The sequence below is a fragment of the Papaver somniferum genome, unplaced genomic scaffold (genome assembly GCF_003573695.1).
Source record: "Papaver somniferum cultivar HN1 unplaced genomic scaffold, ASM357369v1 unplaced-scaffold_99, whole genome shotgun sequence".
Classification (NCBI taxonomy): Eukaryota; Viridiplantae; Streptophyta; class Magnoliopsida; order Ranunculales; family Papaveraceae; genus Papaver; species Papaver somniferum.
The window spans coordinates 4,466,500-4,494,317 of record NW_020653081.1 but is presented as its reverse complement, the minus strand read 5'-3'; the positions used below and the strand labels follow the sequence as shown (position 1 = coordinate 4,494,317).

The following is a 27,818-nucleotide window of genomic DNA, read 5'->3' as shown; positions in this document are numbered from 1 at the left end:
CTCGTCTTGAAACTATTAAAGCCGTGATTGCTATGCCCGCCCAAAAAAATTGGTTCTTATGTCAACTTGATGTCAAGTCATGATTAAAATTTGGTTGGATCTCTAAGGATAATAATCTCACACGAGCTATCAACAACACATCTGCGGTTTCTTGGACTGTTCCGCTCATCCCTAATTGTTTTTTTTCCTTTAAAAAGATGATGAAAACAAGTCCACCATGATCAACATTATTGTATATATAAATCACAAAAAACGTCTAAAGTCTTTAAAATACTTCTTTAATTTCCTCTCGCTTTTAATTGCTTGTTAGGATACACTACATAAGTTGCTTGAAATTAACTTATGTACACAATCTCAAAATAACTTTGAGAAGCAAAAAAGTTCTGCTTCTGATCTCTATTTTTATTCCTAGTTAGCAATTCGTCGAATGATTCACGAATATTTATGTTTTGATCGGGTTCGAACAATACGGGCGTATTACTCCAAAACCGAACCAGTTACATGTATTTTATGGGAATTTCGAATCATTCGCAATTTATTCGAGTTCGCCATTTATTCATTTAACTCGGACTGACAGCTGTCTATGCCGTTTATGACTGGTTGGATTTGGAAATTCCGAATTATGCAATGTATCGAGTTCGTCGTTTATTTATCTAATTCGTTTATGACTTTAGTCGGACCGAGTCCATTTGATTCTCACTGATTCAGACCATTTACTTTTTTTGTTTTTGAAGATTTTTCCAGAAAAAACATGTTGGTGGTGTGTATCGAACCTTCAACATCTACATCTCTAACGTGTTCTCTAACCAGTTGGTTGTTTGCTGGTTGGTAATTATACTCGTATAATCCGAATTCTTTATTTAAACCATGCTTCTTACATCATATGTAACTTTAAAAATGTATTTTATTAATTTGATATATACCGAATTTTCGTTACCGAGTAGATATCTTTAAAACGAATATACAAGTATGTGTGCCGCTCTAAACTACTTCCGTATCAAGAACCGTTAACCGGATTGTTGACCGAATTTGACTTTTACAAATCCGAATAATACTTGTACGTGTCTCGTTTCGTACATTTCCAGAATTCCGAATTTCTAACTAGGCTTCTAGTAAAGTCATTGGTGTCCAAATATTTCCAGTCGGGGCTAAAAGGGACCGTAGTGTAGCAACTAGCAAGACGAGAGGAGACAAAAAAAAATTCCCGCGTTTGAGAAAACGGGGGGAAAGTGAAACCCACAAAACTCTCTCGCTCTAAAACCCTCTTCCCCCAAATCATCAGAATCCAACTCTCAGTTGCAGACGAGTCGACGAATAATGGAGGTAAATATAGAACTGATAATTGAAATCCCTAAAATTTAAGCTCAATGTAGAAATTTATCCATTCTCATTTTCGATGATTTTTTATTTCTCAGAGAACGAAGTCATTTAAGGGTTCGAATGTGTTCTTATCTCGAAACCTAGTTCTACCTGATAAATTCGATGCTGTTCATGACTCTCTTAAACAAAATGGTGCCGAAGTCTTTCTATGTTGTGATCCTTCTCGATCTGGTACTAATGATTATCACGTCATCTCCGGTCCATCCCATGTAATCACTTTTCTTTCTCCTTTTTTTTTTTAGGGTTCGATTTATTTTTTGTCATTTATTTTTGAAATTGTTTACTAAATTTCAGGATAAATTTGAGGATCTTCTAGCCAAAGGATGTAAATTACTGGGTAAGTCATTTGTTTTTGTTTTATTGCTTTCTTCATTTCGCTACCAGATGATCGAATTATGTTTAGTTTATGGTTTGTCAGGTACTGAGCTAGTTATTTCCTGCGGGAAAGAAAATAGAGCGCTTCCGAAAAATAAAGGTTTCACTTGTTGTCTTGCTATGGATGGGGTTAAAGTACTTGCAACTGGGTTTGATAACAAGGAGAAGGTATTTTCCACCTCTTAAAGTAAATGTCCCAGTAACATCGCTGCAAAATGTGCAGATCAATCTACTGCTAATAGGTCAAATCGAAACTGAACAATGTTCAGTTAACTGTGCTACCTTTAGATTTTAACATTGTTCAGTTTCGTTATTGTTTACTCTTGATAAATGTATTTGCAGGGAAAGATTGAAAAGCTAGTCACTGCAATGGGAGGAGTCTTTCAAACCAGGGCGGCATTAGATACCGATTTTGTTATTTGCAAAAACGTTTTGTCTGGAAAGTACAAGGTGCACAATCTGTTGGAAATTCTGCAATATATAATATTAGAATTTCTTTCTATTTATACTAGGATATGATGACAGTGCAGTAACTGACATGCTTTTAGTTACTTTGAGAGATGTACTTCCTCTGCACAGGCTATACTTGTGTTCTTCTTATTCCCTTCGTCTGTCATTGTCAAACATTGCTACGTTGTATGTGATAAATATGACATTCAGTCTCATCTACTGAAACCGATTCATTAAGACACATGCTACATAGTTTGTCAAAACTTGATTTCATGCTTTGCTTTAGGTCAATGGTTATTGTATGAGAGGGGGGATCTTCTAGTTTGAATGTCTTGGGTTGGGTGGCACTATTAAACTCACTGCAAATGTAGAGGAGTTGCTCTTATGCTGTTAAATATAACCTGGTTGTTGAACTACTGTAGTGCTCTTAATTATTAGTTGATATTGTTTTTCTGCTTTTCAGATTTCAGTAAACATATGCATGTCAGTTCTTCCATATAAATTGTTCCCAGTTACGCACTCTGTGGTTCTTTGATGATGTGCTGTACTTGCTTAGGTGGTCTGAGATGTGATACACTTATTTGTTGCTGGTCGCTAGACATGGGACATCTCAGCCAGGCAGCTTGTATGAGGCTTTCATTTTAGTAAGAAGTGTGACATATGCCTATTACGCCTTAGACATGACATATAGGTAACACCATTAAGGGCCCTAGCATTCGGCTAAATTTTGTCTCTTTGCAAGATGGTAGATTTGTTTTCTGTTGTTTGTGTCGTTGCTCCCATGTATCTGAACTTAGATTCTGCCACCGAGTCACTTCTCACTCCAAAATGATTATTTTACAATATTGTTAAATATTGATAAATTTCCTGTTGTGTAAAGTAGGAATTGATGTTTCATAAATCGATCAATCCTATGTGCATTTTCTTAAAGAAACCTCTAACAAGAGGTTTGCTGGATCAGTCCTATACTAGCATAGTACAGTTTGTTATTGTCCACGCTGGCCGCCTATTTTTATGAGATTTACCCTCAGCGATGTCATATCGTGGCAATATGAACCTAAGAATAATAGTACTATCTCTCTTCTCCCAATTGTAAGTCCCATTTTCAATAAAATTACATTTCAAGTAAAAAGCTTTATTTCAATTCATAAGTTAATGAAGTGTTGGGTTTTTTGCATAGGAAGCTGCACTATTGTAAGTTCAACTCGATAACAACCGCACGAGATTTTATCTTAACCTAGATCTCAATCTTGTTTTTTCCCAGTGGGGTTTACACACACTAAAGAAACCAGTCATCACCATTAACTGGTTATATCAGTGCTGGAGTGAGCATCGTTTAGTGCCACATGAACCATGCAGAGTTCTTCCTTTTTCTGGATTGACCATCTGCTTTACCAGAATTGCAGCAGGTAGACGGCATAGTATTAATGTTGAAAGTTACTGTTTTCAAAATATTCTGTACTCCACTTCTGCTTAAATTGAACTGTTTCTTCAAGGAAGCTAAAGGCTTTCATTTTACTCAGATGTAAGGAAGGAGATGGAAAACCTTATTGTACACAATGGAGGGCAATATTCTGGTGATCTAACAAGGAATTGCACACATCTCATTTCTGACATATCCTTTCCCCTCGTTATTCATTAACCTTCATGTTTTCTGAGTTTCCCATAAATAATTACGTTTTGTTTTTCTTATGGAGTTCTGATTATTGGGACATATAACTTCTTATAGAAACTTAAGTCTGAGTATCTTTTCTGTTAGTGATTTTGAGGCGCTTCCTCCTCTAGCCAAGCTTCCAGGAATCTCAATGTTTTTCCTGATACAACCTTTATGGGATGTTGAAATCTTTGAGAATTCCAAGCTCAATCCAGGAATTTGTTCTAATCCTTTGGACCTTTCTTTTCTAGAGTTTGTGAGAAATGTGAGTGAAGGGGTGTCATAACTTATGCTTGTACGTGAATCTAAGCTGATTAAGTTTCTTAAGCTTGTTTGTTCTGATATACTGTTTAGCTACTCAATATGCTTCTATAAGCAAATCAATTTTTTTAAGTTGGTGATTTAGCTATTTTTTATAATCATTTAAGAAAGAGAGTGGAGTTATTGAATTACTAGGCTTATTTATTGGTTGGAGATTTTAAAACAAAGAGTGAACTTATTAGGTTAGGGGGCTATTCTGCTTTTGGCTTGAGTTGGCTAACTAGTAAGTTAGTTTAAGTTTTACTTCTACTAATCTGCGTATACTGTATTACCTGCATTCACATTTTTAGTTTTATCTTGGTTATCCTGTCTGCTTATAGTAACGTCTATATATTCTTTTTTCATTTGTGATATTTTTGCATGACATCTTTTCATACAACTATCGGCAGTCAGATTGCGTATATAAATACTCTGAGCTCATGTATTTTTGCGTGGTCAATTGTAAAAGTCCATGAACCACCCATAAACCTTACATTGCATACATTTTTCTGCACAAAAATATATTGTTGATTTTATTAGGTTTTGGTTCAGTATTCTTATTAAAAACTTGTATTATTATAGTAGTTGTTGCATCCTTGACATTCATACGCTCCTGAAGGCGATAAATACAGGGTTGCCCAAAAGTGGGGTCACGTTCGTATTGTTACTAAAGATTGGCTCCGTGATTCATTTAATAGAAAAGGTAAAGCTTGAACTAAGTTCGTTTGTAATTTTCTTCACGTTTTATGTAGGAATTTTCGCATCCATGAGTAGTCCGTTGATTAATAAAAAACTGTTTTGGTGAGTAGTTTATCTACCAGAAGACGCATACCTGGTTCAGGGGATTACGATGTCTGCAAACCATGTTCTAAAGAATAAGTTGAGAGAAAAAAATTATCAAGATAAGAAGAGCACAAATTCGCAATCTGGTCCAGGCCCAATAGCTGCAGATTCGGAAGCAACCCTGTCGCAGAACATATCTTCTGCCATTTCTGATTCCACCGTCATCATGAAAGGTGAGGAAGGAATTGAAGTACCACCTCCATCGAAGATTGAAGACAAGGAGGACACATTGGATAGTTGTGTTGCCGATGACTCTCAAAGTGAAGATAGTGGGTTGTACTTGTCAGATTGCAGAATTTTACTTGTTGGCTTCCATGCTGCTGAAATGCGTAAACTAGTCAATAAGGTGCGAAGAGGTGGAGGTTCTCGGTATATGGCATTTAATGATAGACTTACACACATTGTCGTTGGAACTCCTACAGAAAAGTAAGTCTGTCTGCTTATAGTGCTAAAACATTTTCATGGTCGAGTTTTATTAATTCTCTTGTTTCTTTTGAAACCTTTAAAATTTTCTGTTGATTATCTTCAATCTCATCATTGTTTTATAGACTTCCTCTTCACTGCTGCCTTAGGCTAGTGTGAGCTACAGTGACATAGTGCCTCAGTAACTTCCTCTTCTATTGTAGACAATGGTATCATATTGGTAGAATACTCTTATACCTATGCTTATCATGCCCTAAAGGTATCCAAGATAAGTATAGACGTCAAACTTTGATAAAATGGTGATGTGCACATCTCTTTATAATAATAAAACCGATAAATAAAGGATATCTATGCTAATTATAATATTACGAGACTGTGTACGGGATATCCAGCTGTTGTGGACCCTGGCTATGTAATTGTTGTAGTCTTTAATGGTGCAAGATAACTGCAATGTTGTTCTTGTGTTTGGCGTGAATCTAGGTGTTGTCCCCCCAGTGAAGTTAAACAACATAGGACCACGTGGACAGTTTGTATTCTTAGTTCTTTATCATTGACTATTCCTCCCCTGATACAGTGAAAGAAGAGAACTGAGGCGCTACACAGCTGCTGGTGTCATTTATGTGGTTAGAGCTGTTTGGCTCGATGATTGTGATCGAGAGAAAAAAGAACTTCCTGTATCTAAAAGGCACGTTGTTCCTGATTTAATACTTCCAAAAGGTAAGGTGATTTATCTGTATCTGCTTTTCTTGCTTCACTTTCATTCTTCCAACTGAACACGTAAGATAAGTGTTTGTTTATGCCATTAGTGTGCAAATTTATTAAATGTTAGCCTAAAAAATCCAATGTGCGGAGGCCTTAAGTAGATATCTTAGTCGCATTAAGGCTTTGCGTATATGGTTGTTTGAGTTGTTATCACATTTGTGATTGACTCAGGGATGCAATTTCGATGTAGGAAGATTGCTCTTCCTGCACCTCTACTCACACAGGCTCCTGTACAAAATTCACCAAAGTACCCTTCATTTGTGAACAGTTGCAGAATCCCTGCTGCTCCAACAGTTCTAAAATTCTTATGGAACCTTTCTGCGACAGAAGCAAAGTAGTTAGGCCGTGTTTGATTGCAAATAAATATGTTCTTTTGAAACATATTCGACTATAACATACTAGTTGAAGTCAAAGAATAGTATTTCACAGAAAATGAAAATTCTTACCACACTTTTGTACAATGAATCCTCAGTTTTGTAGAATTTGAATTGCTAACATATTATGGAAATCTAGAATGTGAATTATACTATTATCACATACGACCTTATGAATGTTAAATCTTTCTAGTCAGCTCAAAGTTGCGTAAAAGGAATCTTGAAAATCTTTTGCATGGACTAGAAAATGCTCAAACACAAATTTTAGGGATCTGGTCGGGCCTTCCTTATTTATATGCTTACTGCCTTCTGGCTCGAAAGAAAGTGGTTACCTACTGGTACTTGTATTGAGTTTTCACTCAATGTGAATGGACATCTCATTAGGTTATGTGTATATCCCCCCTGCATTATATTTTTTCTTTGGTTTTTCTTTTCATTCATTAATGAGTGTTTGCTTTTTAAAAATGGACATGTTAAGGATTTATGGTTTTGCAAGCCCGTATCCAGTTTTCTGAGTTCATAGGATAGATTCCTTTCAAAATCATGAGTTATTGTGGCCAAACACAAATAAATTGGAGTTGTCAATGGCACACCTCAGTGTCTTTGCAAAAGTTTCAACCCTCGCTCTACCTGTGTAGCTTGAAAAGTTGAAATTGTCTTTTCAGTACAATTGCATTTGTACCAACTGGCTACTGCCCATGTTTTCATGGAATGCAATTCTTTGATATGTTGACCCTTTTGAGTTACAACGTTATGAAAGTACATTCTTGACACGGTTTCTAATTTTTTGCTGCTGCTTCCATTGTTTAGATTCTGTATGCCCTGATAAAGCAACAAAAATAGGTACAAGGCAAGGACACAACTTAATTACCCCTCCAAGCGTGCCAGATCATTTGACGCAATGTTTTCGGCCTAGTATGCCTCGAGAGCAAACTGAAGAAAGGAAAACCATGGAAGCAAGCAAGCAAGAAAGCTCTATGGTTAAGAAGAACTCATCTAATATTTTTAGGGGATCTGTTTTTCGGTTTTCGAGTTCTTTTCCTCTAGATCGGGTGAGTTTTTATTGCCTTTTCTTATCTCACCATATTTAAGACATAAACAGTGAATTTGGGAACACTTACATATTTTCCCATTGTATTAAGGGAGAAAATGCACCATATCTTTCCACCGCACTTCAATTTTTCTGATTTCCCATTTTAATGTTACCTGGTTTGGAAATGGTATTGGCAGAGAGCTGAGATTGTCGAATGGATAAAGCAAGGGGGAGGAGAGATCGTGGATGGTCAGAGTGAGTTTAATGTGAATTTTACTGTTGAATGTCATGGTCTGGTGACCAAGGCGGGAAATGTTTCTCAAAGTCAGACTACTATTGTTTCTACCCACTGGATCAGATCCTGTTTAGAGGTACTCACTACTCTTAGTCACTCCTGTGTGCATTCTTTTCTGTCACCCAACACCATTGATCTATAACTTTCTGAAAGATGCATCCATCATTGGTGCGGCCTTATTTTGTGTCAACTTTTTAAACATCATTTCATTTGGTTGTTTATCACTAATTTTGTCTTTATTTTTCATCGGAATAACCTATCAGCTTTTCACCAGAGTTATTTTGATATTTCATTTGCTTTATTCCGCATGTCCTTAGTCTTCTATTTTAGTATTCAGAAGTTAAATTAAAAGTGAAAAACTGTACAGTTCGACTGGAACGTAGTGTTTCAAAACTTGTTTCCCTAATGCCAAATTTGAGAAAACTCCTAGATCAGCCAGAATTTCTGGTGGTGCTGGTACCAGGTGCATGTGATAGTGGATTTAAAGGCTGAGCGTAGACCCTGAAAGTAGGGTCTCAGCCAACTGCCACATGGACGGGTGTTGACCCCATCAAATTCGCTGTGAATCCTCATCACCTGCTCAACATAATAATGTTTTCCGTTTCAGTCTTCCAGAAGGTAATACAGTATTAGTCAAGTCCCATTAGGAGTATCTACTGCCGCGGCTCAACATTATTTACTAGTTAATAGGATTGTCACATTTGAGTATCTGATGAACTCTTCACTCTCTAGGATGTAGAGGATGAAAATAATGAAATGAAAACAGCGAATATAAATAATTTGACATCCAGGATATGTATAAACTTCTAGGTTACATGTGGTTCCATTTGGTTGTTGTTTTCTTTAGATCTTTCAATTTTGTGAAGATTGTTCAAATTTGAAGGAGATTTGACAATCTTCAGGATTGCCACCTCACCAAAATGTGACCGAACCATCTTGTTGGACTGGTTGAATAAGAACAATCCCATCCTATCAAAAGTTAAATTTGTATCTTTATTAAATGTTTGTTATAGTAACATGCTCTCCATTTTTTTTTTTGGTTTGATTATTGATCTACTTTAGAAAATGTACAAACAACAATAGGAAAAAGATTGATGTGGCACACCCTCCAATTAAAAAATCATTTTCAAGTTTGAATTCAAGGTAGCTCTAATCTAAGGTTTTCAATTTTATTAAGTAAAAATGTATTGTTTCTCACGTTGATTAGAAGGTGTGGAAATAGCTCAAATTATGACTGGATATGTAAGCTGATTTACTTCAATCATAATTCAAGATAGAAATGAAATTTGCTTTTTGAAGGTCATGAAACCTCTGTAATTTGTTTGAATAGAGCTTATCAGTTTCAATATTCTTTTGTATGATTAGTCTTGTAATAATTTTGGTGAATGTTACATTTTAAAAGATAGTAAACCTCAAAGACTTGGGACTTTATTTTTGAAGGATGCCTGCATGCCAGATGTTGGAAGCCACATCATCTACTCACCAGTTCCCTGCAAAATTCCTTTACCTGGATTTGAAGCATTTCGGTTCTGCGTTTCGCAGTACGAAGAGAAAGATAGGCTGCTGTTAAGAAATCTGTGTTTTGTTCTTGGAGCTAAATTCACAGAAAAACTGAGTAAAAAGGTTACACATCTACTTTGTAAGTTCACTAATGGCCCAAAGTATGAAGCCGCGTGTAAATGGGGGATGCAGACAGTAACTTCTGAGTGGATTTCTGAATGTATCCGGCAAGTAAGATTCTATCTCTCTCTCTCTCTTTCTGTATACATATGTTGAACTAGGTTGATCCCGCAACTAAGTTGAATCCACACCTGTGTATAGTTAAATAGAACACTTATTTATATATACTTCCCCCAGAATAAGTAACCACTAAAAATTTACATTGCACGCATGATATTGTCGCAGAATGCTGTTGTCTCAGCGCATCCATTTCGGCCCAAAGAAATGACTGCTCAAGATCGTGAAGCAGGACTGGCCACAATGAGTCAATACACTACGCAAGCTGCTAGAATGATATCAGGAGAAGATGTTCCATCTCAGTCACAAGGTCAATCACAGTTTGCAATGAATTCATCACGCACTTTTGGAAAGAAAAGTACTAACTTGAGTGTGGAGGCAGAATATCCAAGTGCTACCAATAAAAAAAGGGCAAAGGTTTCAGCCAATAATGACAAAATAGATTTACTCCCTCTGGATGTTTGTGCGAATGTCTCATCCTGCACGATGAAATCCATAAAAACCAGCGAAGGGGGAAATATTCGGGATGATGGTTCTCATGATGTACCAGATGTAGCTGCAGCTATTGAGGACCTCTTAGAAGAGTCCAGTAAGGTAGTGAACAGACATTTTATCTTTATTGATGCAGTTCATCTTAAATCTGCACTGATTTTACTAATATTTCTGAATCTTAAGATACAAGACATGGCGTTATCTGGGAGGACTATTTCTGATCGAAGTGTATCCTTCTATCTGTTTTTTCCGTTGTTCTTTATTAATTAATATGTCTGATTTCTTGTGTATGCTATCATGGTGATTAAATCCTTAACTGCCCGTTGTTCAGATTTTCTCTCCTGATCATTCAATCATTACTCAAAATCCTGCAACTTCACACTCTGCAATACAGATTTCTACGAGCTGGCTAAGCAGGTAGTTTGCGGTTCACTTTTAATGGTTATATCGGCATATCTGCTATACAAACCCATAAGTCTGCTTGTGCTGTTGGTAGGCTAAATTTCTATACATTTTCCTCGATATACTTTTTCTAGATTACATGAAGCAAAAATTAACGTGTAAAGGAAGTAGTAAGACATAGAACACAAGCAGAAGTAGTTGAAAAACTAGTTGAGCTTTAGTAAGTAAACAGATACTGATTGGAAGAAACTGCATTGAATGCAAATAGTTAGTTCGACAATAATGACTGACTTTGGGGTAGTAGGTTCGGAGATGCCTATCCCATCTGTACTATCTCCAACAGTGGCATGATCATGTTTTCTACGGACACCATGTTATCTACAGAATGTGAGTTTTTGTTATGCTGGTCCTTAAGTACACCTATCAGTTTACCTCAAAGTAGTAAAAGCTTTTGCTGGTATAACTTTTGTTGAAGTGGGCAATCCAAGACTTGTATTAGTTTCTATAAGTAGCTCTTGCAGATTTCAATTTAACTTGGCGTGTGATTAAATTTTCTCCAGGAAAGAGAAACAAGATGATGGCAACCAGTGCGATTCTTCTTCAGTTCAAGGCGTAAATGAACACCGCACATACGACGGTTTTAGTGAAACACAAACAGAGTCTCAGGTATCAATCTTTTTGTATGTATATTTCGAAATGAAGCTCTTTGTTTGTCTGCTTAAAGATTACAACAGGAAACTTGATTGTTTTGTTTCTCTACTAATTTTGTGAATTGCAGGTTGTAGTTTATGAAGAAGATTTGTCGGGCAGACAGATGATGATTGATAGACACCGGACACGAAGTAGCATGACTTGAAACTGTGTCAGTTGAGTAGTAGATATGGATCAATCCAAATGCATTCTTCAGAGATCATCAACGAAGTCTCAGCTGAGGATGCAAGGTTTACTTGGATTCCGGCATTGAAATCCTGTATTACATATCCGTGCCTGTAATGCGCTGCTTGTTAGGTTTATCACTAATCATCTTATTGAAATTGATATAGCCATGACGGACTGGGCTGTTGCCTTAAAATTTGAAGATGTATATAATTCTACATTTTAATTTCGTCAACACATTTGGGAAGGGAAAAAAGAAGAAGAAATATCGATGTTAAAAAATCCTAGAAATGAAAGATAAAAAACAATGGTACCATGTGTTTGTCTAATAGAAACTAATCCCGCGGTATTAGTTTGAATAATTTAAAATATTATTACTATATTTTCTCCGCGACCCTGATTGAGTTTCCTTATTATTGCTGGAATCAATTCCTTGAGCAAAACTCAAGTGAAAGTTCAGAATTTTAGGTTTTCCCGTAATTTCGGTTTGTTTTATTGCAAAGAAAGAAATTTCAGATTTTTGTTTTTAGTCGGTGGTGTTTGTGTTGGTTTCCTAAGAGCGACTGCAATGGTACGACTAAACTCAAAGATCAAAGATCAAAAAAAAAGACTAAATATGAGTTTAATCTGTATTGTGACGTTATGGAGAGAAGACCAAATTTGGTCGCGCGTAAAACAATTTTACGCATGAAGACGGGCGGAAGTATTAGTTACGTTTCATTTCTGCGCGGAATTATAAATTACGTTTCAAACGGGCGTAAATATAAATCACGTATGTTATCGAGCGTAAATATAAATTACGTTTCGTATGGGGCGGAATCTTAAATTCCGCCCGTTGATCAGACGGATTCCAAATGACCGCTCGAAGAAACGTAAAAATAAATTCCGCCCGAGTTAAACACGGTCACACAGCACGTGTGATATCAGACGGGCGAACATCTGGTGTCCGCGTGATGAATTGTACGGACGGACATCTGCTGTCCGCGTGATGAATTTGTCAGGCGTATCCAAAATTTCCGCCCCAGAGAGGAATATTGTATTGAGAATGTGTCATCCTGGATACCATTTAGGCACAATGATCACACAAAAGAAAGAAAAAGATATTGGGGTTGAGAGTGAGGAGGAGCAAGTGCAACCTTCTCCCACTGAGAGAATATGTGTTAGGTTTTTGGCCTTTTGTAATAGAGGGGATTGATAGCAGTTGCAAGAAAATTCTCAGAAAGAAAAAGTACATGAGAACTTTTAGGAGTAAGAGAAAGAGAGTAGAAATTATAGAATCAAGAATCCTCCAATTGGAAGAAATTGCCAAAAGAGAGAGAGCATCAACAGCAGGCACAAAAATTAAAAACCCTAAAAAAAGACATATAAAACAGACAGTCAGTAACCTACTCTCATCTCCACTTTTCCTCATGAATCTCGTGGTGGCATCTTCTAATAAATATGCTCTCAACCACTCACTCATCCCCCACTGTCCTGTGCACCTTTTTATAGCCATCTTTTCGTTTAACCTTTTCTCCATTTGATCTTTTCTGGACTCATTCTCAATACAATATTCTTCTTCTAATTAACAGACAAATGCTAATTCAAGAAGGAAGAAGAAGAATTCTTTCATCAAAAAAAGTCCGTTTGAGAGGGGCGGAATTTTGGTGTCCGCCCCAGAGAGGCGGAATTTTGGTGTCCGCCTGGCAACGCGCGGAATTCTGCTGTCCGTCTCATCAGGCGTAAATTTATGTTACGCCCGCAACAAACGTAAATTTAAATTCCGCCCCACCAACATACGTAAATTTGGTTTACGCCCGTTAACAAGCGTACTTTAAATTTACGCCCAGCAACAAGCGTACTTTAAATTTACGCCCGACTATATTACAATTTGGGATTTGGTCGCGACCATATTTGGTCTGGAATTTGATCTTTGGTTGGGATTTGATCTTTACTCCGTCCCACTGTGTTACGATCTCATCCCAAATTTTTGGTTATACTCGCCCACTGTGGATGCTCTAATTGGTTAAATTCAGGAGGGGTTTCTGCAGCCCTGAACAAGTATTGGGTTTCTTCATCAACCTTTCTTGTTTGGATTACGTTAGAGATACAGTGAATTCTCTATTGGTAAAGAGTATTTCCTTTTTACTGCGTCTGATTTTTCCATTGATGGTAGAGGTGGCTCTTAAAAACTGTGGCATATCTAGAATGTAGAACGAGCACATTAAGCAAAAAAAGCAAGAACAAGGATAAGTAGCAGTTAAGGAGAGGAAAAACAACAAAAGTGGGAGTAGTAGGAGCAGGAATAAGAAGAATATGATTAATACGACATCGAAGAGGAGGATTATCGTTGATGATGATAATAATCCAGATCACCCTGCCAGTAGCTTAATTGTTGATGATGTGGTGGTTTATCACATGCTGAGCAGACTCTCTGTGAAGTCACTTATGCGTCTCAAGTGTGTCTGTAAACGTTGGAAATTGATTATCGAACAAGATCCACATTTTATCAAGTCACACCTTAACTATTCAGAAACACGTCCAGGTCTGTTTGTACTCCTTCCAAAGAGTGCTGCAGGGGGCGCAAGTGATTACGAGTCTTTCATTTTAGCTGTTTTGCACATCACTGGCAGAGCGGCGAATCTTCACGCCGTAAGGAAAACAAAGTTATCGTATCGTGAAATTTTGGGACACATTGCAGGTTTGTTCTGTTTCGTTGACAACCGCGCTGTTCGAATATACAATGTCAGCACAATGGAATCAACACCACGGATTAAGTCAACAGTGTGCATGAATATAGAGAAAGATAATGGCATTGTAGAGGAAGAACCAAGATGTTATTTTGGTTTCGATCCTACTACCAAGAAACATAAAGCTCTTTTTGTGTGGGGTTAGAGGTAAATTCCAAGACTTTCCAGTGTGCGAGGTCTTAACAGTAGGGGATAATACATGGAGGATAGTCGATGAGGTACTGCCATACAATATCATCGGAAATATCACTCAATATGCAAATGGTTCCATATATTGGCTTATACATTGTCGTTCGGACGATGGCATCAAACCTATGGTAGAGTACTCTGGTTACAGGGAAGAGATGTTTTTCTCTGGGGAGGACGTGGAGAAGTATACTAAGTGGATAATGGCATTTGATATTGGAAGTGAGAAGTTTAGAGTGATCCAAGCTCCCAAATTCACAGTAGAGTACCCTGATGGTAAGGAGCATGAGTTTGAATTCCCCATATTCTCAGAAGTGGACGGGTGTCTAGCCGTCATATGTCAAGATAGCCGAATTGCCAAAATGTTCATATTTCATGATCATATTAAAGAGAATGGAACATCTGCTATTAGTAGTGGAAAAGATTGGACTCAAGTGACTATCACACTTCCTTTTCCTTCTAATAAGCCAGATGATTGGTGGTTTATTCGTTTTCATTCCATTGCTGGAACAGACCAGATAATCTTAGAAACCCATACATCTCCTGGCCAATATGGTTACCATAGGAATGCAAAACTTGCCAAATTTTATTTTTATGATCGCATACAGAAGACGTTCACGAAGTTTGAAGTCAATGGGATTTCCTGCTTCTCAGAATATTGCAGAATTGAATGCATTGCAACCTTTGTAGAAAGTCTTTTGCCTGTCCAGAAGAAGCTGTAATCCCAGTGATCCGAGCCTTAAAGTGAATCAACTTTTTTTCTAGGTTTACTCTGTCTTTGATGTTCACCGCCGAGCCTTCAAGTGTATCAAGTATTTTATGTTTACTGTATGTCTTTGAAATATACCTACGTTTTCGGAAAAGAGATATCATCACTTTTCGTTTTAGCCTAAGAATAGAAAGTTAAAATAATCATAATATCTTTTTTCCCAAAAGGAGAGAGTATGTACTTGGTTTAGCTAGTCTTTTTGTGATTTATTTTTATTCCAGCAGAAACACCAAAATTGTTTTCTGTAGGTTATTTTTATTCCATCAGAAACACCAAAATTGTATTCTGTAGGTGAGATCCTTTTTTTTCCGACCAAGCTCAGGAAACTATACAATTCTATATATATATATATATATATTTATTTTGGGTACTTAGTGGATGCACCCATGTTACAAATGGTTCGCCCATTAGTTTTGAATTGACACTTATTTCACAAATGGGAAACTTAGGCTAAGGCCCAACCCATGGATAACCCATAATATGAGGCCTCTATTTAAAAGAGTTTTAAAACCAGGCCCCGAATTAAAATAATTTTTAATAGAAGTCAAAATGACCAAATTAACCTTCCGTATTTATATGATCAGACCTACCTTTTTCCTCACAACCACCACATTCGACTGTTTTGGAAAGAGAGAAAGAGTTGCGGAGAGAGAAAAAATTCAAAACCGAAAACTTTCAGATCCAAAAACCCTAGAAAGAAGAAGAAGCAGAAGCAGAAGAAGAAAGAAGAAAGAAGAAGAAGGCGAGAAAGAAGAAGAAGCTGGAGAAAGAGAGGTTTGCATATGTTGAAATCATTCGGTTCTGTAATTCTGATTTTCATTTTCTCCTAATTTTCACACCATTCCTCATTTTGTTGATTGGCATTTAATCTTTTCTTCTTCTTCTTCTTGTTTAAATCTTCCAGCCAAAAACACAAGAACCAAAAAACCTAGGAAGATATAGTAGTTTATCGATCTGCTTGCTGAGAAGAAAGAAGGAAGAAAGGTCAGTTTTCTCTTTTCTGTTATCGATATGTTACTCTCCGGTTTTAGGTTTCTATTTCTGCTTTCACATGTTTCGATTCATCATGATTGATGTTTTGATTTCAAAAATCTCTTGATTTTGTGATTATTTTTAGGGTTTTGCAACTAAGTTTGACTGATTTAGGTTTCATGATTTGAAATCAACTGATTTATATTCTTACAAATCGCACTATAGATTCAGATTCAGGCGATAATCAACTAATTTATATTCAAATGCCAAGAGGAAGAAGGAATCCCCCTGAAGAAGGTCTTGCATTAACAGGTATTATGATTCTTTCCCTTTAAGATGCCATTTACTATTGGGGTGTATGTTTTATGATGATATAATGTTAGTGAAAACATTCTTTTGTGATATAGCCTGTGTAACTTTAAGTTACACATTCAGAATCTAACCACTGACTGCATTGTGGTTTGTATATTGAGTGTGTAACTTGGAGTTACACATACAAATGAGCCTATTTAACTATAAGTTACAAATTCAAAATCTCATAACTGACTTGCCAAGGGGATGTGTAACTATAATTTACACATTTAGAATCTCATGTTTTGATCATATGTAATGCATGTGAATGTGTAACTTTACAAAAAGGTGCATGTGTCACTATAAGTTACACATTGAAAATCTCACCACTAACTTGCCAATTGACTCCACTGATTTGCCAATTTCCTATGTAACTAAAAGTTACACATGCAAAATATCACCTATGACTGTACTGTATTTAAATAATAGTTACACATCAAAAAATGACGTATGTAAACCTTCATATGCATGTGTAAGTTAAGGTTACACAACACATAATAGAATGATTCAGTTTGTGTACTTGGCAAATACACGTAGTTTGTAACATGATTTTGATTTTGCAGTTAAAAAGGAGTGTATTTTATAAGTACACAACATACTGACTCATGCCATTTTTGTGTGTGATGTGTACAGGAATATTAAGGCAATCGTTGAATGCAGTTAACGATTTGGTAAAGGTGATAAAACCTATAGGATTGACTGATAGGGCTCAAAACTATCTAAGGAGAGCTGCTTACGGTAAACTCGTACTGATGTATTACAATGAATATAATGAAGCTGTACCAAGTACACCAAGACAAATCAGTACCAATAAACACGGCGCCGTGAAGCTTTTGAATTGCTTTGATATAGATTGTAAAACACCGTGTTCATTCAAGTTTGCTGATGATAAGTTTATAGAGTCTACACCGGAATAGTTAGCTGGTATATTTTGCGTGCAAATGATTGGAAGTAGAAAGGGTCAAAAGTTGTGAAAGTACTTTTCTCATCGTGATTTGATTGACAATGTTTTATACAACAAGTTCTTCACTGATATAAAAACTACAACACATCAGACGAAAGTGACTAAGAAGAACATTATAGAGAAGATAAAACAACTTATGAACGACATAAATGCTACAGAGAGAAGAAGAAAAGTTGATGAGAAGAATCTAGTTTGTTTGATAGGTTTTTATCTTTGCTGTGTATTATTTTTTGGCGACGTAAATGCTAATGGAATGAATGTGAAATATCTTGTTATCGTTGAAACTTATGAGACGGTGCTCAAGGTGTCGTGGCATGATTTAATACACGATCATTTGTTTGAAGAGATTCGTACTGATGCTGGTTGTATGTCAAATGTGAAGGCTTGTGTGCAATATCTACTGGTAAGCTTGTGTGTAATTTCTATTTAAGCAGTTTTACTGCTATTATCTGGATATTTTAGTTCAATCTGTTAGAGCATTGCTTGGTCAAACTCGCATGCGTTGCTATCTAAAGCATGTTTGTCAAAGTTAGTGATCAAAACTATAAGTTTTGATTTCTAGTCTATTATAGATAAGTCTCGGACTAGGATAGAAAGTGTAGTTGAGATCAAGGACCTCATGGAGATTCATCGTACAAGCAGAAGAACTACTCAAGGAACCGGTGGAACTTCTCGACAAAAAGGTATGTGAAGACTTCAACTTATCTGTCACTCAAAAGTCTATCTACTCTATCTCCTACTCTTTGAGACAAGAAGTCGTATGCTATATATATAGACTTGGATTATACACATTTGGTATTTCGAGCCGAGTATACCTCGCCTATCTATATCTCAAAATATGTGTTGGTAAGCTTTTCGCTTCGATCAAGTTTATCTTTACCTAGTGACGAAAGTCATGATATGTTTCAATCACTTTGAAAATTGTTTTGACGAGAAATGGTGTAACAACTATATAACATCCTCTAAGAATGTTTCAATGATTGAAATGAAAGTTTAGATTACATAACCAATGGTGGACATAAACATTGTTGTGGAAACACATTTATGTATAAGTCCTATTCCTTGAACCAAAGTTCGCGAACTTTGTTGAGCAAGAGAAACCGGAAGAATGGCTTGTTGCCAAGTATATGAACGACTATCCTATTCATTTTCTAATGGATTGAGATTGATATCTCCTTTAAGCAAGATATAAAAAGTAATCACAAACGTCTTCGTCTCATCGTTTGTGATTCCGCAACTTCTTGTTTCGCTACCATACGATTAAGATTGTTGTGAGGTGATTGATTAATCTAGGCTGTTCTTCGGGAATATAAGACCGGATCATCAATTAGTTCCTGTTCACCTTGATTATTATTAAAATACGGAACAAAACCTTTAGGGTTTATCTGTGGGAGACAGATTGATTCTTTGATAGACTTGTCTGTGTGCAACATATTTTTTTATTGTCAAAGCCTGCGATTTTGGATCGTAGCAACCCTTAGTTGTGGGTGAGATCAGCTAAGGGAATCAAGTGCGCAGTATCCTGCTGGGATTAGAGGCATGAGAGCATAACTGTACCTTGGATCAGTGGGAGATTGATTGGGGTTCAACTACAGTCCAGTCCGAAGTTAGCTTGGAGTAGGCTAGTGTCTGTAGCGGCTTAAAACAATGTGTGTTCAATCTTGACTAGGTCCCGAGGTTTTTCTGCATTTGCGGTTTCCTCGTTAACAAAATTTCTGGTGTCTGTGTTATTTCAATTTCCGCATTATATTGTTTTATCTTTATAATTGAAATAATACAGGTTGTGCGTTAGATCATCAATTAGAGTAATCCAACCTTTGATTATTGATTGTCATTGATTGATCCTTGGATATTGGTGTTTGGTACTATCCAATTTATTCCTTGTGTTTGATTAAAGACTCGCTGATTTCTATTAGCTCGAGCAAATCAAAACAAGAGAAAGAGATATTAACTCCTCGATATACTTTAGTCTAGATTGATTCTGACTGTCTAATTGATTCTCTAGCAAAGTATATTGGAGTTAGTCCATACAGATTGCTAAGCGAAATATTGGGTGGTGTTGTTAGACCCCCGCTTTTTCAATTGGTATCAGAGCAGGTAAACACGTTTAAGACCTCAAAAGTATGTGTTTATAGCGATCTGACTTTATGGACAAGAGTAATATCTCTGATAAACGCGTCGCCAGAAATAAAAGTTCTGTCTCGTCTAATTCTTATAAAGAGAAAGATACTTCAATCTCGAATATAGACGAACCTTATGTTCTGACAAGACAGACAAACACTGACATGTGTGATTCCGATTACCCTTCTAAAGAGACTTTCTCTATTAATGAATGTGATGCAGTTGAAGAGAGTAAATTGATTCTAAATCTTGCTAGAATCCAAGCTGATAGATTTAATCGATTGAAACACCATGTCAATGTTCTACTTGGCGTTATAAGAGATTGCAAACTCAAAGGTAATGTTGAAGACCAGTCTTCGTGCATGACTCTTGAGGCTAGCGTCGAAAGAGATGCCTTGGAAATCGAACATCGCTTGAGTAAGATCTCGATTCAAGGACGTTCAAAGCAATCTGACATGCCAAGTACTTCTGACACTGCTGGTGCTGTGTACTCAGAAATAAATACAGATGTGCCTAAAATCTCCATCAATCAAGGATGTTGCACATCTAATGAAGAGAAGAAATATTCTAACGAAGATATTAAGACCATACTTTCAAATCATTTTGATGATCAGAAAGTATGTCTTGTCTGTGAGACAAAGAGTTCTGTTAAACGAAATGAAAACTCTAGGTTGAAGAAAAACTCCTTGGTTCAACTTCAACACACCATGGATTTAATTCTCAAAGGTGTAACTGACATTCGTATGTATAAACCAATTGGTTTTCGTACCTACCCTGTGTATGTTACCAGGAAAGTCAGTTCAATGAGTTCCTCGAATTCTCAAGAGCAGAACAACCATCTTAATAAACATCATCTAAAGGAAGATCATGTCATGTTCTCTGGAAGCAACATTACCCCTAACGTGAACGAAATCCCAGGAGAAAGAAGGAAAATTGATGAGTTGAGAGATAATCTAAAAGAGTTAATTGAAGGATATAAAGAAATTGTCAACAGGATGTCCGCCTCATGTCAAAATCCTTCTGGTAAGAACTCCAACTATGTATCGTATTTTGATGACAGTAAGTTTTATGATAATTTCTCACATCAAAAGAGATCTCGCCCTAGTTTTAGGAGAAAAAAGAGACTTGATCATAAACACAAATCTCTTGATGAGCGGGTTGCTCATACTTGTGCTAATTAATCACAAGGAGGAATCTCATTCACAAAAATCCTGGTTGAGTGAGATATTGTCAGGTGTACTTGATGGCAAAGTGTTTTCTGTTCTCTAAACTATTTTCTTATCGTCTTTAACTGGAGTATCAATCACAAATTTTTGCATAAGTTTTTTTTGTGCTTTGTTTGTTTTATTCTTTTGGGTAATGTTGTACTCAAACGGACCTGTTCTGGCCCGAGTCAACGGTTCTAAGAAACCTAGAATATCTTCCCCAAGAATAAATATCCGACCTCTTGGTTACAAGTCACGTACGTGTACTCCAGGTTGTTTTGGGTTTTTCAAGAATGTCTTCCTCCTCATCTTCTACGGTGGTTTTGCAAAAGGATTCCTTGACAAAGAGATTGTTGTTGAATCTAAGAGGAAGAGAACAATTATAGATGAAGGTCATCCTAATGCTTCATGTTTCTTTGACTATGATCATGAAGATGCTGAGAAGGATGATATGATTTCTGCTGAAGTTGTTCATGACTTTCTTAATACTTTGGGGAAGCAAAACAACAGCTGTTGATACTCTAAAAGGTCTTGATAAGTTGAAAACTGATTGGAAAAGGTTGTTCTGACCTTGGTCTCATAAAACATCAAATCAATTATCTTCGCAAAGAATCTCTCCGACGATACAATGGTAGTTGTTGATCACAAGCTCAAAGACCCTATGACTCGTGAGGATCCTGAACCGTCCATATGATCTTAGTTCGTGTTCGGGCATATCGATGGAGTCTGTTTTCTTTAGCTTGTTGATTTTTATGTTGCCTAGTATATCTTTTTGATTTAGTTGGAAGAATAACTAGTGCTTAATAGCAATGATTGTGATGCACATAGCTATTAGTTTTCATATCTTGTTCTTTTTTTAGGTTTATTGGTATTAAATTCTAAAAATATTTGGAGGATGATGTTTTTGCAGTATTAATCTTTATGATTTGTTATATGCAATTTGTTATGGGATATGTATATTTGCATCCCTGAACTTGAAGGTCCCATATTTGTCAAAAGTAAAGTCGTTCATGAGTTGGTATCACGTACTGGTAAAAGAATGAATAGACTTTTGACAAATACAAAAGTTAATCCTATATTGTCAATTCTTTGATGGAAGATAGGTTAAAATCTTTTGTTTTCAAGGATTATGTCTATTAATATCGTTATGCAAATAGTGATTGAAGATAGAATGAATCCTTGAGTATTCCGCAGTATTGATCATCCCTGATCCATTTTTATGTATTACTGTGAGGCTCCGTAATGTGTCTTATGTTGAGCATGATACCAAGTTGATTAATTTTTTATTAGCTTTGTTGGTTGTTCCGTAAGGTACTTTATGTTGAGCATTTTTGAACTAAATTAATCATCTTGTTTGGTTATTTAGTTATTGCTCCATAAGTTTTTATGTTGAGCATAACAAATGGCAATTAAATTGATTACTTTTGTAATTAGTTCGGTTGTGTATTCCAATTAGATTAATTATGGGTTCTCTTGTAATTAATCTAGTTGAGTATCTTCATACTCCGTCAGATTCCTCTTATATTGAGTATATGAACAACTATCCTATTCATTTTCTAATGGTTATGTTAGTCGTATGCTCCGTAAGTTCTCTTATGTCGACCATAATCAATTAAGTTGATCACTTTTTGTGTTTAATTTGATTGAGTATTCCGATTAAATTAATCATGGGTTTACTTGTGATTAATTTGATTGAGTTTTTGGATATAGAAAATCATTCTCAGGGTTTTTGGTGTCCATTAAAATCCTTCTTTTCTTTTGAATTAAGGTCGCTCTTGTTGTTATTTCGGGAATGACATCAAATGGGGGAGAGTTCTTTTGAACTTGTGCTTAATGGTAATATATTGAGGGGAGTGCGGCTGTGGAATATTAGAGGGGTTATCTTGTATCTTTAAACTCCTTGATGAATGCTATTAGCTTCGGATATATGATTGCATCTAAATCAGATGGTATGTATTTTCTTTTAGTCATGAAATATATCTTACAAAAATTTCATTATGATCCCGTTCTTGTACCTTTGCCAATTTTATTGACAAAAAGGGGGAGAATTAATATGTAGTTCACACTACAAATACATATGGTTTTAGGATCATTGTGTAAGGGGGAGTGGTTTCCATGTGATATGGAGTATTGACTATGGGGGAGTGGTACATATCACCATAGTATTATTTTTGAAGTTGTGATACAATTGAACTTCGACACTGTGTAATAATACTATGACACTGTATAACAATGATCGAGACCGATGCTTTCTCATTGTTATAGATACGGATCTTCAACAACGGTGATATTAAACTTACAACCTTTGGGATCATTGGAGTACTTGGAAGTGACGAAGATTTCGAGGAATGTTGAAGATTAGACATGTGGAATACGAGCTACTAAAGTTTCTTTATCTTTTTTCTATTCCATATGTATTGATAGTTTTGTCACTAATATTGACAAAGGGGAAGATTGTTAGAGCATTGCTCGGTCGAACTCGCATGCGTTGCTATCTCAAGCATGTTTGTCAATGTTAGTGATCAAAATTATATTTCTTGATTTCCAGTCTATTATAGCTAAGTCTCGGACTAGGATAAAAAGTGTAGTTGAGCTCTAGGACCTCATGGCGATTCATCATACAAGCAGAAGAACTACTCAAGGAACCGGTGGAACTTCTCGACAAAAAGGTATGTGAAGACTTCAACTTATCTGTCACTCAAAAGTCTATCTACTCTATCTCCTACCCTTTGAGAAAAGAAGTCGTATGCTATATATATAGACTTGGATTATACACAATTGGTATTTCGAGCCGAGTATACCTCGCCTATCTATATCTCGAAATATGTGTTGGTAAGCTTTTCGCTTCGATCAAGTTTATCTTTACCTAGTGACGAAAGTCATGATATGTTTCAATCACTTTGAAAATTGTTTTGACGAGAAATGGTGTAACAACTATATAACATCCTCTAAGAATGTTTCAATGATTGAAATGAGAGTTTAAATTACATAACCAATGGTGGAAATAAACATTGTTGTGGAAACACATTTATGTATAAGTCCTATTCCTTGAACCAAAGTTCGCGAACTTTGTTGAGCAAGAGAAACCGGAAGAATGGCTTGTTGCCAAGTATATGAACGACTATCCTATTCATTTTCTAATGGATTGAGATTGATATCTCCTTTAAGCAAGATATAAAAAGTAATCACAAACGTCTTCGTCTCATCGTTTGTGATTCCGCAACTTCTTGTTTCGCTACCATACGATTAAGATTGTTGTGAGGTGATTGATTAATCTAGGCTGTTCTTCGGGAATATAAGACCGGATCATCAATTAGTTCCTGTTCACCTTGATTATTATTAAAATACGGAACAAAACCTTTAGGGTTTATCTGTGGGAGACAGATTGATTCTTTGATAGACTTGTCTGTGTGCAACATATTTGTTTATTGTCAAAGCCTGCGATTTTGGATCGTAGCAACCCTTAGTTGTGGGTGAGATCAGCTAAGGGAATCAAGTGCGCAGTATCCTGCTGGGATTAGAGGCATGAGAGCATAACTGTACCTTGGATCAGTGGGAGATTGATTGGGGTTCAACTACAGTCCAGTCCGAAGTTAGCTTGGAGTAGGCTAGTGTCTGTAGCGGCTTAAAAAAATGTGTGTTCAATCTTGACTAGGTCCCGAGGTTTTTCTGCATTTGCGGTTTCCTCGTTAACAAAATTTCTGGTGTCTGTGTTATTTCAATTTCCGCATTATATTATTTTATCTTTATAATTGAAATAATACAGGTTGTGCGTTAGATCATCAATTAGAGTAATCCAACCTTTGATTATTGATTGTCATTGATTGATCCTTGGATATTGGTGTTTGGTACTATCCAATTTATTCCTTGTGTTTGATTAAAGACTCGCTGATTTCTATTAGCTCGAGCAAATCAAAACAAGAGAAAGAGATATTAACTCCTCGATATACTTTAGTCTAGATTGATTCTGACTGTCTAATTGATTCTCTAGCAAAGTATATTGGAGTTAGTCCATACAGATTGCTAAGCGAAATATTGGGTGGTGTTGTTAGACCCCCGCTTTTTCAATTGGTATCAGAGCAGGTAAACACGTTTAAGACCTCAAAAGTATGTGTTTATAGCGATATGACTTTATGGACAAGAGTAATATCTCTGATAAACGCGTCGCCAGAAATAAAAGTTCTGTCTCGTCTAATTCTTATAAAGATAAAGATACTTCAATCTCGAATATAGACGAACCTTATGTTCTGACAAGACAGACAAAAACTGACATGTGTGATTCCGATTACCCTTCTAAAGAGACTTTCTCTATTAATGAATGTGATGCAGTTGAAGAGAGTAAATTGATTCTAAATCTTGCTAGAATCCAAGCTGATAGATTTAATCGATTGAAACACCATGTCAATGTTCTACTTGGCGTTATAAGAGATTGCAAACTCAAAGGTAATGTTGAAGACCAGTCTTCGTGCATGACTCTTGAGGCTAGCGTCGAAAGAGATGCCTTGGAAATCGAACATCGCTTGAGTAAGATCTCGATTCAAGGACGTTCAAAGCAATCTGACATGCCAAGTACTTCTGACACTGCTGGTGCTGTGTACTCAGAAATAAATACAGATGTGCCTAAAATCTCCATCAATCAAGGATGTTGCACATCTAATGAAAAGAAGAAATCTTCTAACGAAGATATTAAGACCATACTTTCAAATCATTTTGATGATCAGAAAGTATGTCTTGTCTGTGAGACAAAGAGTTCTGTTAAACGAAATGGAAACTCTAGGTTGAAGAAAAACTCCTTGGTTCAACTTCAACACACCATGGATTTAATTCTCAAAGGTGTAACTGACATTCGTATGTATAAACCAATTGGTTTTCGTACCTACCCTGTGTATGTTACCAGGAAAGTCAGTTCAATGAGTTCCTCGAATTCTCAAGAGCAGAACAACCATCTTAATAAACATCATCTAAAGGAAGATCATGTCATGTTCTCTGGAAGCAACATTACCCCTAACGTGAACGAAATCTCAGGAGAAAGAAGGAAAATTGGTGAGTTGAGAGATAATCTAAAAGAGTTAATTGAAGGATATAAAGAAATTGTCAACAGGATGTCCGCCTCATGTCAAAATCCTTCTGGTAAGCACTCCAACTATGTATCGTATTTTGATGACAGTAAGTTTTATGATAATTTCTCACATCAAAAGAGATCTCGCCCTAGTTTTAGGAGAAAAAAGAGACTTGATCATAAACACAAATCTCTTGATGAGCGGGTTGCTCATACTTGTGCTAATTAATCACAAGGAGGAATCTCATTCACAAAAATCCTGGTTGAGTGAGATATTGTCAGGTGTACTTGATGGCAAAGTGTTTTCTGTTTCTCTAAACTATTTTCTTATCGTCTTTAACTGGAGTATCAATCACAAACGTTTTTGCATAAGTATTTTTTTTGTGCTTTGTTTGTTTTATTCTTTTGGGTAATGTTGTACTCAAACGGACACCTGTTCTGGCCCGAGTCAACGGTTCTAAGAAACACTAGAATATCTTCCCCAAGAATAAATATCCGACCTCTTGGTTACAAGTCACGTACGTGTACTCCAGGTTGTTTTTGGGTTTTTCAAGAATGTCTTCCTCCTCATCTTTCTACGGTGGTTTTGCAAAAGGATTCCTTGACAAAGAGATTGTTGTTGAATCTAAGAGGAAGAGAACAATTATAGATGAAGGTCATCCTAATGCTTCATGTTTCTTTGACTATAATCATGAAGATGCTGAGAAGGATGATATGATTTCTGCTGAAGTTGTTCATGACTTTCTTAAATACTTTGGGGAAGCAAAACAACAGCTTGTTGATACTCTAAAAGGTCTTGATAAGTTGAAAACTGAATTGGAAAAGGTTGTCTCTGACCTTGGTCTCATAAAACATCAAATCAATTATCTTCGCAAAGAGAATCATCTCTCCGACGATACAATGGTAGTTGTTGATCACAAGCTCAAAGACCCTATGACTCGTGAGGATCCTGAACCGTCCATATGATCTTAATTCGTGTTCGGGCATATCGCTGGAGTATGTTTTTCTTTAGCTTGTTGATTTTTATGTTGCCTAGTATATCTTCTTTTTGATTTAGTTGGAAGAATAACTAGTGCTTTAATAGCAATGATTGTGACTGCACATAGCTATTAGTTTTCATATTCTTGTTCTTTTTTTAGGTTTATTGGTATTAAATTCTAAAAATATTTGGAGGATGATGTTTTTGCAGTATTAATCTTTATGATTTGTTATAATGCAATTTGTTATGGGATATGTATATTTGCATCCCTGAACTTGAAGGTCCCATATTTTGTCAAAAGTAAAGTCGTTCATGAGTTGGTATCCACGTACTGGTAAAAGAATGAATATACTTTTGACAAATACAAAATTTAATCCTATATTGTCAATTCTTTGATGGAAGATAGGTTAAAATCTTTTGTTTTCAAGGATTATGTCTATTAATATCGTTATGCAAATAGTGATTGAAGATAGAATGAATCCTTGAGTATTCCGCAGTATTGATCATCCCTGATCCATTTTTTATGTATTACTGTGAGGCTCCGTAATGTGTCTTATGTTGAGCATGATACAACCAAGTTGATTAATTTTTTATTAGCTTTGTTGGTTGTTCCGTAAGGTACTTTATGTTGAGCATTTTTGAACTAAATTAATCATCTTGTTTGGTTATTTAGTTATTGCTCCATAAGTGTTTTTATGTTGAGCATAACAAATGGCAATTAAATTGATTACTTTTGTAATTAGTTCGGTTGTGTATTCCAATTAGATTAATTATGGGTTCTCTTGTAATTAATCTAGTTGAGTATCTTCATACTCCGTCAGATTCCTCTTATATTGAGTATATGAACAACTATCCTATTCATTTTCTAATGGTTATGTTAGTCGTATGCTCCGTAAGTTCTCTTATGTCGACCATAATCAATTAAGTTGATCACTTTTTGTGTTTAATTTGATTGAGTATTCCGATTAAATTAATCATGGGTTTACTTGTGATTAATTTGATTGAGTTTTTGGATATAGAAAATCATTCTCAGGGTTTTTGGTGTCCATTAAAATCCTTCTTTTCTTTTAAATTAAGGTCGCTCTTG

General features: G+C 36.1%; 2 protein-coding genes across 3 annotated transcripts; both read left to right on the top strand.

Annotated features, from left to right (window-relative positions):
• The first annotated feature begins 1,161 nt into the window (after positions 1-1,161).
• Positions 1,162-11,774, top strand: LOC113346196 (DNA topoisomerase 2-binding protein 1-A-like). Of its 2 annotated transcripts, XM_026589768.1 has the most exons (18): positions 1,162-1,323; positions 1,416-1,589; positions 1,675-1,717; positions 1,799-1,923; positions 2,098-2,205; positions 3,470-3,614; positions 3,729-3,820; positions 4,769-4,862; positions 4,969-5,428; positions 6,000-6,142; positions 7,372-7,613; positions 7,792-7,965; positions 9,330-9,620; positions 9,795-10,220; positions 10,302-10,346; positions 10,450-10,535; positions 11,081-11,186; positions 11,299-11,774. In XM_026589768.1, the coding sequence occupies exons 1-18, from the start codon at positions 1,318-1,320 to the stop codon at positions 11,374-11,376; spliced, it is 2,838 nt and encodes a 945-aa protein (XP_026445553.1). In that variant the 5' UTR covers positions 1,162-1,317; the 3' UTR covers positions 11,377-11,774. The 2 variants fall into 2 exon arrangements, with proteins under 2 accessions (XP_026445553.1, XP_026445554.1); XM_026589769.1 differs by lacking the exon at positions 10,302-10,346.
• Positions 11,775-13,691: 1,917 nt separating this feature from the next.
• LOC113346246 (F-box/LRR-repeat protein At2g40920-like) lies at positions 13,692-14,270 on the top strand. The gene has a single exon (XM_026589804.1). The coding sequence runs from the start codon at positions 13,692-13,694 to the stop codon at positions 14,268-14,270; it is 579 nt and encodes a 192-aa protein (XP_026445589.1).
• Positions 14,271-27,818: the final 13,548 nt, after the last annotated feature.